At 39.8% G+C, this 16,704-nt stretch overlaps 1 protein-coding gene across 4 annotated transcripts in view; it reads right to left on the bottom strand.

Moving 5' to 3' along the window:
- The window catches only part of iqsec3a (IQ motif and Sec7 domain ArfGEF 3a), a 244,617-nt gene extending 232,406 nt beyond the window's left edge, over positions 1-12,211 (bottom strand). For 3 of the 4 annotated variants that reach the window (XM_017696969.2, XM_017696971.2, XM_017696972.2), the window contains exon 1: positions 11,515-12,211. In XM_017696969.2, coding sequence (XP_017552458.1) covers positions 11,515-12,041 — 527 coding nt within the window. In that variant the 5' untranslated portion in view covers positions 12,042-12,211. The remainder of the gene's footprint in view (positions 1-11,514) is intronic. The other variant, XM_017696970.2, reaches the window with a different exon arrangement.
- Positions 12,212-16,704: the final 4,493 nt, after the last annotated feature.

Genomic DNA, 16,704 nt, shown 5'->3' with positions numbered 1-16,704 from the left:
CAATTATGTTCCCTGACTGAAGCTCTTGAGAGGTACCTCTGAGGGTTCCACACCAGTGACAAGAGGGGTACTGCCCCAATGACACTTTCCTACCTTTTTTGTGAGAGTAGTTACTAAACCCAATGGTTCTCAATGTCTGTGCTGTTGACCCTCAATTTCTGTCTACTCATTAATGACTTTGTGTGTGTTAAATGAGTAAAAGAACAAGGATGTATGAATTATAGGTTCCTGAGAACGGACTTTGGAAACCCTTGGTGACCTAATGTGAAGATGTGAACATGAGTATTCAACACAATATCCGTTCATTCTAAAAGCTGAATAGACATGATGTCTTTATTTCTAGAGCTGACCACCCTAACCAGCCTGTGGAGCTGCACCAAGCATATGGAGACAGGTCTGGAGACGTACGTGTGTCTGTGTATGAAAATGAGAATGTGCTCACTCTGGCAAACACCTGTGTGTGTTTTAAATGAGGTTAGATGCTTCAGAGCTATAGAGGTTTTGAGCTGCACCTGCAGCTATACTCCAGAGCCTGGGGGTAAGCCTACAGCAGCCAGGCCACCTGCCACACACAAACACTTACACACACACATAATCAAAACAACTTCTGATAAAATCCTGGCACCGAGTGAGCAAGGCCAAAGCTATGGAGCTGGTCCCAGACCTGCAAAGGCACCAACAGGCCAAATTCAAAAACAGAATCTGAAACCACAAGCTGATAGCACTGGCCAAGGATAACTTAAAAGCAATACATAAGGGAGAGGAAGCATTTGATATGCCTTGTGGCTAAGGATAAATTCCAATTGCTGAAATAGATATTGCAGGTTTTTAACCCTTATGCTGTGCTTACTTGTTCACTGTCCTGGTCCACATTGTGGTACATGACTGATATAGCTGTGTAAAATGGTTTATCATCAGAGGAGATTATCGGTGCTGATTGTTTATTTAAGGTGGAAAAAGACAGGTGGATACTCTATACTGGGTGCACTGGACTTCAGGCTTTGTTTGGCATCCCTGCAGACTTTTTACCATTTTTTCACTGTAAAACCATCTGTAAATCTGTATGTTTATGCAATGACATGAGCAGGATCATTCATTTATACCAAGATTATATGTAGGTGTGGGAGAGATATAGAATTTATACACGGATAAGCTTAGGATGATATTCATTGATCTATATTGAAGGTAAGATTTTTTTTTTTCCTTCTCCTGTGAAGCTGCCATTTCAGAGATGTGACGAAATGTTCCAATACCTGGAAACGTTATTGGTACTACAACCCCATCGACATCTGTCACATTCACTTAGTCTGTTCTGGAACGCGCTAAAAAAGCAGAAGTGATGTCGGGCCAAGCTGCCCTCTTCCTCCCCCCACCAGCTCTGTCCACCTGTCCATCACAGAATCGAAGTGGAAACACACCCCCCCCCCAGCCCAGCTGTGCAAGCCTGGTGCACTGAACAGCACAGCCAAATTAAAGCCGCACTCATCTTTGAGCTACACGGTAAAACAGGCTTACCCATGCTTTCCCTTTCTTCCCAGCTTGGAAACGAAGACAAACCCCTGTCTGGAGTTTATTCAAATTCGCCTTTCTGAAGCTTTTTTCCACCCTACTGCGTCTCAGCAGAGAACAGACCAGCAAACACGACACCTTCGGAGACATCTCTGAGTCTCTAAAGTACTAAGAGGATCTGTGCTAACTGCTGAAGCACTCCGATTGCACCGCAGGACATGGTAGCCAATCTGTTAAAAATAAAAGCTCCTACAAGGTTCTGGGCTTAGCTGTACAGTTGTACCAATAAACCTTGGTGTAGAAACTTCATATTATGTGGAGGTTCAGCTTTTAAAGGGTTTTTTTTACCTCTTGTACATCTCAGTCACATACTGTATAACTAATGGACAAAGTGCGTTTAATTATTATTTTGAAAACTCATCAAAAGAAAATCATACAATGGGTCTCAATTTAATTGGTGGACTGGAACATGGAATTGATGTGTGCTACAAACTCCAGCTGTCCACCAACACAAAGCAGACTGTCCATAAAAGTTTAAAGGTATAGTTAAGGTTCTCAACCTAATGGCTATGCTTTACAGTTACCCAATATGAAGGTGAGGTGCGTGAGGCAAGAGTGCAGGAGGGTGAGGCAGTCCACTCAGGAATGGACTGATCATCAGGGAGAAAGGGATAATTCTGAGTGAGAAAGAGAGAAAGTGTAGTATTCGTTTGGCACGTGTGCTGCATTGTCGTTTCTGATGTAGTCCCAGATAAAATGAACGAAGTTCCTCAGCACTAACAACATGTACTGGGAGCATACTGGAGCACACATACCTAGACAAGTTAGTGGTCCACTGTATCAGCGTGTGGCCACTGGCCGATGACACCATAAGGTAAATTAGCCTGGTCAGAGGTCAGTATACACCATATACCTACATACACGCACCAATAGACTAGGGACTTCAACTCAATTTATCCCAATATAACTAACGTCTATCTATTTAGTCCCCTGTTGACAAATGTAGTTAATCTGATATCATTGCACTGTGACATGCATAGCATGAATATAATGAATGTGAAGGACGAAAATAATGTTAGTGCCTGGTTTCTAGTACCATGTCACCTGATACGTACTAAACAACGTAAATCACTTTTTTGCTCATGTCTTTCAAAGAAAGAACATGAAAAAGCGAAGCTGAAACCAAAGTGGGTCTTTGTTTCCTTGTTAGTTTGTGCCTCTGAGCATGATTCATCATAGTATTCCATTTAAAAGACAAAATCCCTGCAATCTTCTATTGAAAGTGGCGTTTCTAGTGACGTTTTTACCTCTCATTTTAGGCCAGCCCACTACAATCATATTGACTTTTGAGTTTTTATTTACAAAAACATGCACCAGCCGGCAGGACAAACTAATATTAACCAATAATATAATTTTTCAGTAAACACTTTCCAGTTAGCTAAGAGACCCTCCCTGGTTCCACGTACTTGGAAAATGCCTTATGGCTTCAGATTCACATTGACTTTAAAGAAAAAATAAGGCATTTGCTTCCAGCCTCTGCCACTGTTATGATGTGTTATCAAACTTTGTGGACAGGTCTTATGACTCATAGCGTTTAAATGTCTGCTATATTTTAAAGAATTAGCTTAAACATATAGAAACAATAAGAAAACTGTTGGATCACTTAATAATTTGTTCTGCATAATTAAATCATTGAGAAAACATGTAAAGAATGTCATTAAGACTCCATTCTAGGGAAACTTATTTACATGTACTTATCAGTCTCATAACTGCAAAAAATCAGATTCTATCAGTAATTCATTGGATGCATTTACAGGCACTTGGTTAATCATATAATGAGTAAATGAGTCAGACAATCAGATTTCTGCTTTCTAGCTTGCCAGCAATGTGAACATATTTATTGCCCTTTTCATTAAGCATGTAGTTGGTTTCAACTTGGTTGGTTTCAAAAGTGTTTTGTTGCCATTGGCAACTGTGTTAAATGCTGCTGTTTCCAGGAGAACGCTACTCTCTTTTCATCTTTTGTGCATGCACAGACTAGGAAAAATAAAAGAAATCAGAGTAAGGATATGCAAGCAGTGAAAAACCTTTCCTTATTGAGCTAAAATCCAGCTCTCTTTATTAGAAGTCTTGAAATTTGATACTGGCCTTTTTATTATTTTAAGAGTCTAAGAAATCAGAATATGTTTGACCACATGAATAATCAGATAACTGCTGAAATCTGTTAACAATCATACTATTAGAATAGAATAGAATAGAATAGAATTCAACTTTATTGTCATTGCGTATGTCACAGGTACAAAGCAACGAAATGCAGTGTGCATATAAACACATTCACTGAGACAGAACTTTTGTCTATATGTCTGAAATATTTAATTATAGTTTAAACCTACTGTATGAAATTATTATGAATTTGCTGATTGTTGAGACACTGTTTTTGACAGCTTTCAGATAAAGTTTGGCCTAAAACATATTTTTAAAAATCAATTCATGGCAAAAAGGTACATGCAGGGTAGCGTAAGGCAAAACAGTTCCCATAGAAAACATTATTTCTTATTTTTCTCTCTATAAACGTATAAATATACATAAAACCTCAGAAGACGTATAAAGATGTGGTTTTGTGTTGTACACACCGAAAGCCCTTGCTCCTATCAGCACCACTGGAAAATAAGTTTCTCTACAATGCTTCACTTCATATCAAACCTCTCTTACTGACTACATCTCAACCATTGAATTATGCAGTATTTTGAAAAACAAAAAAACAAAATGGGAAAATTCCCTTTTAATGACCATTTACAAATCATTTATTCAAGTATCTGAAAATGTAATCGGTTTTTAATGTAACAGTTTAACGTAAAAAGCTTTTGGTTCCTGTCAGTTCAACACTTACACTGTCACATACGTTTAAAATATGTCAACTGTGATGAGTTTAACAAGGCAGAAAAATAGTGAATGGAAAAAAATGGAATATTAAATGCAAAGCAACATCATGTGGGTGTGCATATCGTAATGACACTCTGTGTGATTTCATTGCTCAGTGGTATTTATAGTTTGTAGACGAGCACAAAACAGACTCACCACATTATCCTTAAACCCTTTTCCTGACTCGCTCTGGATATCTGAGCAAATATAGATGCCAAAGAAAACAACAGATGGTGTGATGGTGTGTGCATGAATGTTTGTGTTTGTGGGATGGGTCACATGACGCAGGCAGAGACAAATCAAATGGACAAGGTGAGAAAAACAAAAGCTGAGAAAGGAGGTGAGATCTACACTTCAATCAATTCTCTCATTAATTAATCGTTTAAAACCTTAATACGATTAATCAAAGTGATGCTCAAGATTTGGCTGGTCGTGTCGCGCTTACATAGCTAAATCAATGCTCTCCTATATAGCGTGTCTCCATTGACCTCAAGATAGGGGAGAGGGGGCACAACCTAACACATTTTGTCTTTGCTAAATACTTTTTAAAAGTATTTAAGCATCATTTTTAATACAAGTATTAATAAATACTTGTAAATATATGTAAAAATAAATACATACATCAAGAGAGTTTTGAATTGAATTCTATGACATACCTTTCTTCTTAAACAGACACTGTACATACTTAACTCAACAAATGAAAAATCAAAAGTTGGAAACTAATCGTTTGATGAAAAAACTTTCATGACAGAAAAAAACAGTCATCAGCATGAATCTCGGAAAATATCTGTCTGGCTGCTTTCAAAATTCAGAGATAAGGCTGCTGCAGTAATATGAAAAGATGACCAAAAGCACATAGTACTTGATCTACTTAAAGAATTAACATTATTTTTACTTTACCACACCAGTTTGTGCCCTGTACCTCTTTACAGCTAGAATTTTTAAACTTTGCTCACTTCATAAATCCTGCAAACTCTTGCCCGTTTTGCAAAAGTCTGCCATCTGGTATGGAATATTTAGTACATAACCACAACATCTGTCCATGTTTTAGGACTACAAGCAATTCTCTGAATGCTGCCAGCGCACACCATCTGACTCCTGACCAAATGACCATGACCTACGATCAAATAAATTCTGTCAAAATCAAACCAGTAACCAAGTAAATAGGCTCACACACCTTTTCACCAAAGTACAAACATACATCATGCAATGCTTCTGAAGTGCACTACGGACACACTTCCACCAGCACAGCACATGCTACCATGTCAGTGTCACTGCTGTGCTGAGAATCATTCACTGACCAAATAGTCTGGTCAGTGGTGGTCCAACGGTTGCTCCTTTCCACTGTTTAGAGGGGGCATGATAAGCAACAGATGGGCTACAGTCAGTAACTGTAAACCTAAATACAGTCTTAAGACGTTCAGAAGCCTCAACTGCCTCACTGCATGTTGGGCCAAAAAAGTGGATATGATTGGTCATTTTACATGTGAGTCAAACGGCCTGTTCCTAACAAGTGAGGCAGTTCTTGGTCATGTTATGTAGTGAAAAGCCACGTACACTCTGCTGATAAACTTAAGTCTGGTTTGTGAGACTACAATAAATCATTGCAGTCCAAAGAAAAGCAAAGTACCTCGAAAATAGCAACTTTACAGAAAAAGGTAAAAACACTCTTATCTTGTAATGTAAGTTAATATAAAGAGGTTTTATTCCGATTTATTCCGAAATGTGATTTTGGAGCATTTCTATTGGTCTATTTATCATTAAATGTTTACACAATGTAAAGGACACCTGATATATTGAAATTAAATTGGACAAAAATTAATTAAATTGGACAAAAAATGGAGATACTTTGTTTGAGATACTTAGTTTTCTTTGGACAGCCACGAAATGTACAAAGTGCACCTACAGTTGTACGCAAAAATTTCAACACCCCCAGTCAAATTACGTTTTGTCGATTTTTCTAAGTAAAACTCTTTCAACACATTTTAGAGCACAATTTCTATTTATTTGTTAAGCTTTAACGTGTAAGTTTAAAAATGAAACTTGTGCAAATGTCACATTTTATGTTTTATTTCTAACCCTGATATGTTAAATTCCACAAATAAACAGTAGTTAAGTGTGCACTAAAATGTTCATAGGTGTGTTCTTTGTTGAGTATGTGTACATACTTTAACTCAGAAAAACATGGCAATATAGGAGTGCCCAAACTTTTGCATACACCTGAAATGGTTGACAGTAAGGCCAGAAAGATACTCAACGCAAGGACGTGAATGCAAATGCGAACGCTCGGTCCTTCTGTACAAATTCACAGATCAGAGAGGGATCTACTGTTATTCCAGCAGCCTCAACGGCTAAACGTGGACAGTAGAGGGCGTGAGCTGCTTTACCTCTTCTCTTGGATTGGAAATGTGATAGTTCATCATATTTTTAAGCCATCTTTGCGTGAGACTTAAGTGGTCATCTGTTATGGTAGCTGAGAAAGCACGCTGGCATTCGTTACAGCGCCCCTTGCTGTGACGCTCAGAATGCAGCTCACGTTTGCTTCACGTTATGAAATGCGTCGTGAACTTCATGTGAAACCCCGTCTGCGTAGCTTGAAACGTCTGCATTCACGTCCTTGCGTGGAGTATGTTTCAGGCCGAAAGAAGGACATATCCTTCATTCACTTGTCAAGTATCAATATTTTATTAATGGTTTTCCTTTATTTGAGAGTTTTACTTTCACTCCATCATATTTCAGTAAAATATTGTACTGTTTTATTTCACATCCTTCTGCAAGATACTCTGAATTTTTCATAATATCTGAAAGAATATGAGGCACTTTCACAAAAACATAAAACCAATTATAGTGCACCTTTCACTAAATCCCTCCCCTAAACATCCCTCATACATTAGTAACTGTAACAAGGTTTCAGTATTAAAGAAAATGGTATAATATTATGCAGGGACTTCAAATCAGCTACTCGATATTCCAAGAGCATTTATGATAATTTTACTCCTTTCCTTCAAAGATTTGTCCACATTTGTCCACCACTGCCTACATCGTAGGTGTTTCTCATGAAATGGCCAATAAGTGTACATACAAGGTATGTGTGCCTAATGAACTGGCAACTCAGTGGGCATACCATTATAAAGAGATACCTCTATTATCAAAATCCATTTATATTTAGTTTTAAGATCAAGGCTTATCAGGAAAGCTATCAGAGCCTCGACTGACCGCCCGAAGTAGTGATCTCATTAATAAATTTGTGCTACGCTGTCAAACAGTCAGCTGCTGGAGGCTTCAAAAGCGATTTAAATAAAATGTTTACCGGTTCTGAAGTTGCCTATGTAAATAAATAAACAGTGTAAAACTGGCATCAAAGGCAAATCAAAGTAACGCTCGAGCAGAAAGCTAAGGCTGCCTTTCCAGATTATGAAGTAAGCTAAATCTAGTTTGGACTACATGGAAGGTTAATTGGCATTTTTGAGTAAAAGTTATTTTTAGTCTAAGGCTAAGCTTCATCTACAACTACAAAATGAACCAAGGGCCATGTTTAATAGAACTGGTAATGCAGTTCTGATTTGAGTGCGCGAAAGCTGAATTGAAAAAAGTGTTTCTGCAAAACATTCAATTTACACGATTTCCCTCGCAGCCCAAATGAAGACGTTTGGTATCCAAGATCCGCTGCTTCAGTTTTAGCACTGGAACAACAAAGTTCACAATAGTTCCAAACCACGTTGAGTTTTTAAGTAATCTCAATTAATATTTACAATATGGTTTCTGACACAGCGTGACATACTGCTACCTAGAAAGTCAGCCAAAAGTACACTGTACGCCTAATAACAGTAGCAGCAGCCATCTTAAAGCCTGAGCTTTGCCTGTATTTTTGTCAGAAGATGAAACGTTCAGATGCTAAACATCTTGACTAATCAACTACATTTGGGAACTTTTGTGGTCAGGGAACAAAAACATAGTTAAGGGATTAGAAATTTTGAGTCAGTGAAGTGCAAAATGCTGGTAAAAATGAAAAATGAAGCTGTTATGTGTAAGAAAAGAAATTGTCATGACTTCAGAAAGCACACCTACGCTTTAAAATCTAAGATCAAAAGATGCCTCAAGCATTTGGGAAGCATGAATACATGCTAAGACAGCTATGGATTAGTCCACCTAGTCATTTTAATGGCAGCTGCCTCAGAGCACATGAAGCAACAGACTGAAAGCTAACATCCTGCTCCTGAGCAAAGAGCCAGCAGGTCCATTCAAAGCAACCAAAATATCAATGGCCTCATTGACATCAGCCATCAATGTCATATGATTTATTATGACGTAAACAATCATAATAAATTCCAAACTCCCATATGCTGTCTACTTATAACTTGTACTGAAGGCCAAAAAATAAATTTTTCTTTTTTTATAAATCTTGAAAAAGAAAGATTGGTGCACAGTGATGCTAACAAATGCAGAACACCTGCTGTTTTACTTTACTTAATGCTGCCAGACTACATTCTTAAACAGACGTGCTGGCCAAAAAGAAAAATGTAACCATTGCTACATCTGTTGCAAACACCCCTCCTTGCCTCTAATTGAGGTGCCTCAACAGTTTTCAGAGTGACATTTTTCAGTTTAAAGACTAGGAAAATGCCCTTAGGATGATGTATCTTGAAGGCGGGATGAACTTCTGAAAATCTACAAGTGTTTTGGGGTTGAGTGGGCTGGTTGAATTTATATATATTTTTACTGCTATCTGACTGATACACATGGAAGCAAGATAAGAAAGCCAGATAGCTAATACTACTGCTACCAAATTTGATGTCTATATTTATTAGCCTCATCACACCAGTGCATTTATTTCTCACTAAGCAAGGAAATTACCACTGGTTGAATAACATATCTGGCAGTGCATGCTGGGTATTGTAGTGAAACACTGATGCTGTACTATTGAAAACTACATAACATCACTAATGACAAATTAAATGCTAGTTTCGGGGCAGAAGGCCCATTTAGTTTGGCACAAAATTTGCTAAAATTTCGTTATATAAAAATAAATGTTAAACTGTTTACAAATGCAATCTTCCCTAGAAACTACTGCATAAGATTTACAGACAAATCCCATTCTACCTAATGGGAGACTTGGGGTAATGGACCTAATGGGAATTTTGGTATTGCAATAGTTCTACATTTGGTCTTAAGTACATTTAAAAGCAACTAAAAAAATCTAAACAGAGCATTTATGAGTAATTTTACCAAAAGCCTATGTTTCAGGTGCTTTTGATAAAACGGCCAATAAGTGTACATACAAGGTCATACCTTTATAAAGAGATGCTTCTCTTCTCAAAATCAAGCCATGTTGGAAAAGTCCGTTTGCCACTATGCTACTGTTAGCTTGATTACCTGGAGAAAGACTACATCCCAAGTACACATTTGAGATCAACTGAGATAGATGACATGCTCTAAATGGAAATATTTTGACAAACCCTACAATTTCTAATGGAGGTGAGCATTATTTTCAGGATCAACGTTCTAGCAACAACTGCATTTATGAACTGAGCAAGTTTTCTTTTTTTGGAACATCATCCGTTCTGTGTGCAAAAGGTTATCTTCACTGAAGGTCATACTGAAAAACAGTGTAAGCAAAAACTGCTTTGTTATAATAGCGCAATAGCCATATGCAAACAAAAAAAATGTAAAAAAAGAAAAAGAAGCATTGACAGCTGGTCAAAAGCCAGACCAAAAAGACCTTTCTCTGGAAATCTCCAGCACAAACCTGCGTTCTGGGTGAGTCCTTTATTAATCTCCACCCTTTAATCTGTGAATGTGATTTATGGTAGTCATTAATCTCTGCCAGCGCATTAATTCTTCCACATGTGGCTGATCTGCCCTGTGTCCTGCCATCTCTCAGCCGTGCCTACAGGCTGTGTCAAAACCTATTTGTCATCTTGCCCTCTGGAATGCAGGTCTCTGAGGAGACTTTAAGGAAGCAAAGAAACCTAATCATAAAGCCCATTCGCTGCAGCAATCCTGAGTGGAAAACGGGACTTTCTGATGACTGGAACTAGCACTTGTTCTTTTTGATGAGACTGTACCTCACCATTTTGATGGAGGTTCTAAAGCCAACTGACATCTTGTTTAAAGCGATAAAGCGTTAGGCTACACAGCGGGTCAAGAACAGTTGCAATGAATTAGAAAAGCTGCATCAGCCATTACGATCTGCATTACATTGCAGTGCACTCTGCCATACATGTCTGCGTGTACACATAGGCAGTAATACTGACTGTGCAGTACTAATGCTAGACCACATCTGTTTCCTTCATCACTAGACTGGATTAAACACATTTCAGTTTCAGATCTATTTCTACTGGTGTCACTGCACCACAGAAGAAAGAAAACTTCACAACAGCTCAGTAAAGACCGGCTACTGGACAGACGATCATTCCAGCTTTTCTCACTGAGGAGCATTTCAGAACATCAAGGGGGACCCAGCTACCGAGGTACACGTGGTGCCAGACGTTCAAAATAAATAAATACATTAAGGTCTTAGTCGTGGTCAGTGAACAGTATGGAGCATGTCGCAGTATTAAATGCAGCTAGTTTTACACAGCCCAGCTGCAAAAAAGCCACGAAGTAGCCTCGTTTTATTTCAATTGCATGTATCACTGACTGCGCTGTAGCCTCGATATACTGACGCTAAATGAAGCTCATCTTGCGAAGGAAATGGACATTAAGTACTTTTTTGTGCAGATGTGCCAACACGCAGGATGTTGGAAATAAGGCAGAACAGGCGAGTCTGTGCAGCTAATCTGGCTAAACACAGCTACTCCGGCTAAGAAAAAGACGTTGACTACTTTTACAGATGTTTAACACGCAGTGTGGGAAATTGATGAGGCAGCAAGCAGGAAATCTGGCTAAGAAAAAAAGACGTTAAGTACTTTTCAGCTGTATCGCCACAGCGAGCTGGAAATCATGTAAAATATGACAGCATGCGCGATAAATGCAGCTAATCTTGCGAAGCTGAACAGAACCAATAGGAAGCGATGCGCTCAAGGTTAACAGCGTTACAGGGAAACAGACTCGCGTTTTGAGAAACCGCGGCTTCGGACTCACTCGGCTTTCCTGGCGAGACCGACTGAGCGGCACAGGCTGGTGGGTGTCTGCGGCAGAAGGGACTTGCAGCGCGGGCTTCTCCTCTCGTCCTCCTCGGTGTCCGGGCTCGGCTGGCCGGGGGAAGGCGGCACCGGCGGCGGAGTCGAGGCAGGCACGAGCTGCAGCTGCTGCGGGGGTGGAGGTGGAGGAGCAGCGGCAGCAAGCTGGGCCGGAGCTCCGCCGGCTTTGCCCGCGGCCGCGCGCTGAGGATGTGGAGGAGGATGAGGAGGAGGAGGGTGGTGGTGATGGTGGTGATGCTGGTGGTGGTGGTGCTGGTGCTGCTGCTGCTGCTGCTGCTGCTGCTGATGCGGATGAGGATGCGGGTCCCTCAGCCGGCGGTTCTCGCCGATCAGATCCTCCACCTTGCGCTCGAGCTCGTCGATCCGCTGCCTCTGCGTCTGGATGAGGCTCTGCTGGTTCTGCACGATGGTGGTCAGCTCTTTCAGGTAAAGCACGGCTTTCATGGGGTTGTCCAGCAGACTCTCCATGACCAACGAAGGGAGCAGGGACGGAGAGCGGCAGCTGCCTCAAGCCTCAGGCGTCTCGGGGAGGAACCTCGAGCGGTTCTGGGTGGCAGGATTGGGTCGCTGAGTGGCTTTGAGGAGCGATTTCCTTCCCTCTCTCTGAAGCCCCTGCTTACGCCGCGACGATGCGGATGACGGTGCTGATGCGGGGCGTTAGTGGGTCTTTGCCCCCACCCGTATTCGGAGAAACCACGCCCTCTTTCGATTAGAGACCACTCCAGCGGCGCTGGATGGAGTGATGCGTTAGCTGCTCAGACTTCATTCAAATGTGTGTATAATTTCCACATTAATGAAATGTATACAGTCAACGCAAATGTCTCTTTCAGTTTGCTTAGTTGTGGCAATAAGTGATGGACTATATTTTATTTATGCCGAATTTACACGCTTTCATTTTGACTGGATTCGTTGCATTATTTTTTTTAGCTATTTATTTGTGTGTATTTGTATTTAAATGCTAACGTTTTTGATACAGAGGCGGGTTTACGCTGCATTTAAAAATATAAATTGATTAAATAGCTTGCAGCTGATGGAGGTTAAGATTGGCTAGAGGTGCCCCGCCTCCTTCACTACGATTGGCTAGCATCTTATTCTCACCAGTCTCTGATTCAGCAGCGCAGTAAACCACTGACCAATCCTAGCCAATTGGGCGAGGTTTGTCGGAATACGGGTGGGAAGAAAACAACACTGATGCGGAGGATCAGCATCAGAAGAGAGAGGAGGAGCTGTAGTAGGAGGATGACGCCTGCTCCGTGACCAACAACAGAAGAGCGTGTTTTGATCTTAACACTTAACCCCATCGACACCTTTATTTCCTCTCTTGGCAGATGCCCACCACCACCACCACATGAAACAAATTAGTTTAGAAACAAATTACTTTTAAGCTTGAGTGCCAGACAGTCCTAGACTGAGCCACACAGCCAAGAGCAACAGACGTAGAAACTGGAAATCTCTACTTTCTTTTTAGTCTAAGATTGAGAACTGCACACTTAAAAAGACGCTTCTCCATGGGTTATTTTAGTAAACGCAATTGTTCTAATAAGAACAATGAATTCTACACTCTCAAAAAGATGTTTCTTCAAGGGTTGTTAAGTGGGCAGTGGTTCTATATAGAACCATGAACACTCAAAGAACCATTTGTATGCTTTTAAAGGGTTATTGTTCTTCAGATTAATGTAGAATGTGTTGTATACAGTCCTTTGTAGAACCCTTTTGAAAAGGATTCTACAAAGCAGCCAAAGGGTTCTGCTATTGTTACAATGTCAAGAACCCTTGATTGATAATGAACTGAGCTGTAGATGATTCCATAATAACTGAGACAACTGTATAATGTTGAGATTTTACTTATGACAAAATTAAAATCCACAATGCCTCACACTGTATTTTGAAAAACAATCATAACATGGCATGTGATTGAAAGATTTTCAAATGGTACATTATGTGAGAACTAGAAACTGATGAGTGCAGAACCAAATCCAGGTGATAAATTTCCAGTTTTTTTTTATTTAACAGCGTTATGTAAGCCTTTTCTATTCAAAAGGAATAAAAGCAGCATTACTGAATTGGGAGGAAAAAACATGCTAAAATATACTGTGCATGCACTGCTGTGAGTCACCCTGTAAAGTTTGAATCAATCATTTAAAAGTCAGAGGTGTCAGTCAATTTCTCAGAAGTTTTCTAGACCCCATCGTACGCCTTTACATACTAACGTCATGTGCACAGATGTTCAGGTCTCAAATGCAAAATTAATATTATACTATGATATAATGATGACAGTACACAGAGATGTACTGATACCAACTCTTTCTTACCAAACTATCTTATTATGTCCTGATATTTCCTGATAAGTCCACTTTTTAAAAATATTTCTTTCTGGTAAAGCCATGTTCTGTGTCATGCATAAAACACACACACACACAATATATACCAATATATACCTAACAAAAAAAATGGTGCTGAATGTCATTTCACATCTATTTCACATCTAAGTTCTCAGCTTGTTCAGGCAGAAGGCCATGAGACCATGCTGCTGTGTGATGCTGCTGACCAATGGCAGTACACCACAAGTGAGGCAAGTGGAGACACTAGTCCAGCTAGCACGCTGTCATTTGTGTTTACATACTTGCATTGAGTATGTTTCTGGCCTACCATTCACTCCCTGATTAAAAACTTGGATTAACTCTTTACTGACTTCTAAAAGAAACGGCTCAGCAAGTGCAGGTACAGGGATCCCATTAGCATGTTTTACACTGTTTGTGTGTTGTATTATCTGTTTTATGTGTTAATTCAGTGAAGATAATAATCTTTGGTAGACGTCCAACTAGTATACCCACTTTTATACCTTCCCCTTAAATGCTTGTGTTATAAATTTTGCCATCAGCATTTTTGCTGCTGCTTGTCTACCTACACCACCAATGAGCTGGTAAATTCTGTCTACTTGTAGACAATTTACTTACATCCTCTGAGAACATTGTCAAAACCTTGTGAAGAACTTCTCTTTGAATACTCTTGGAATAATTTTAGTGCACTCACAATCATCAGATTCATTCACTCGGAGAGTCCACTACAAAATGTTCTTCCACACACTGTGTGCAGTTACACATTTTTTAAATCTTATATAGTGTAGCTTTACCAATCACAGCTGTAACTACTATCATAGATCTAACTATGTTACTAAATGAATCATTTGAATGTATGTTTAAAACTTTATTGTTTTTGCTTTATAAGTGGCAATGCCTAAAATACTGCCAAATTCCTACAGTTACTGTTTATGGGCTAATTCACATGAATTCAAGTGATTTTAACATCAGGGAGGTATGGGTATGTTCCTCTATCCTCCCTTAGACTACACCCCTGGCTGGACTTCAAGCCCTATCCTATAAGCAGCATCCCCAGGGACTGAGACTGCATGTTAAAATGTGCCTGTAGGCATAGCCATGCACTGCTATTAAACACTGACGGGATTATTCCTCTGCCTTGAGGAACAATCATTAGACCTACTGCTGTAATACTGGATTCTACACCTCACTTACGAATGCAAACATAGTTATCAGAACAAAAAAATAAACTTCGCTATGTAAATCGTCTAATTACTCGCAGCCATTAATACATTCTGTTCGATTATAGCCCATTGGCTCTGTAACATTTACTGTTACAACTCAATAAAGAGCCTACTGAATTAAGATGCAATTGAGTATCGGCAATTAATCTGCCCTCTGCTATGAATCACATTGATAGAGCCACAATTAAGAATTTTGAGACAACCTCCAAAGACTCAAAGATATGCTGGCCATTGATTTCTAGCCTATTCATTTCCCACTGTTCACTCATTTGTGCAAATGCTGGACATTGAAATGATGAATCTCTGTTTGCGTTCCCTGGATAAATTGACAATGCATTGCTCAGTGCGCATGTCTCGCCAGATCTGGCAGGATGTCCTCCATTTCTCCAAGAGCACTGCCAAAGCCGTGATTCATGTCACTGGAGCTTGATTGAGCTCAACAGCAGGCATTTTAGTACAGTAAATGATCCCTTAGTGTGGGAAATTTAAGCTTTTTTGCTCTGACTACTCATATAGCAGTTCTGCCTCAAGGCAATGGAGAAATCCTTCAGCAGAACATGAAAGGTCTTAGTTCCAGATGTTCATTCAAGTTACCTCCGTTCATACTTACTTAAGATAAGCTTGCCTGAACCTTGCTAATGAAGCCATTCACCACAGCTGCACAACTTGCAATACAAATAAAAAGAAAAAGAAACTGTCCAAAGTATGTGATAGGCCAGTGATTAACATTTCCTTAGGCCAGTCATTATGCACTTATTTCATTACAGTACACAGTCTTTTACACAATGTGGCAGCATATAAGTGTTTATAGGCCTTTCATGTTCTATTCAAATTATTTGAGAACTTGAAGGGCTCTCAAATCAAACATGAGTGAACTGCTGCTAATTAACAGACCAGTGCAGAGCATTTAATGATGTTCTTTTATTATTGGTGTATTTGACAGTATTGATGAACCAAATCTCCTACAATAATATGCTTATGTTAATATGTTATGTTACTTTCACAAAGGTATTCACTCACCCATCCAAATAATTGAATTGAGGTGTTCCAATCACTTCCATGGCCACAGGTGTATTAAACCAAGCACTAAGGCCTGCAGACTACTTCTACAAACATTTATGAAAGAATGATTCGCTCTTAGGAGCTCAGTGAATTCCAGCATGGTACAGTGATAGGATGCCACCTGTGCAACAAGTCCAGTCATGAAATTTCTTTGTTACTAAATATTCCACTGTAACAAACACAGGGGCAAACACAGGGCTTAAATACATGAGGGCTAACTAGGAATAATAGGACACAGGTTGAAACACAGGTGGCAATCAGGGGCAGAGTCACAAAACAAGGGGGCTGGACTGGGAATCAAAACAAAGAAAGCACATGGACATATAAACAGATGCATATACACAGGCTAATTGTGACAGAAGCTGAAGGCACAGACACAGAAGAAGAAACAGAAGACACAACACCAGACACAGGAACAGACGAAACATGAACAGAACAAGGACGAAACACGGGCCAGGAGGGAGGACAAGAAGAACGTAAAATGGACCACGCAAAAGACAAGGGAAC

Source organism: Pygocentrus nattereri, chromosome 1 (genome assembly GCF_015220715.1).
Source record: "Pygocentrus nattereri isolate fPygNat1 chromosome 1, fPygNat1.pri, whole genome shotgun sequence".
Lineage (NCBI taxonomy): Eukaryota > Metazoa > Chordata > Actinopteri > Characiformes > Serrasalmidae > Pygocentrus > Pygocentrus nattereri.
The sequence above is the reverse complement of the archived record's forward strand: the minus strand, read 5'-3'. Positions and strand labels throughout refer to the sequence as shown.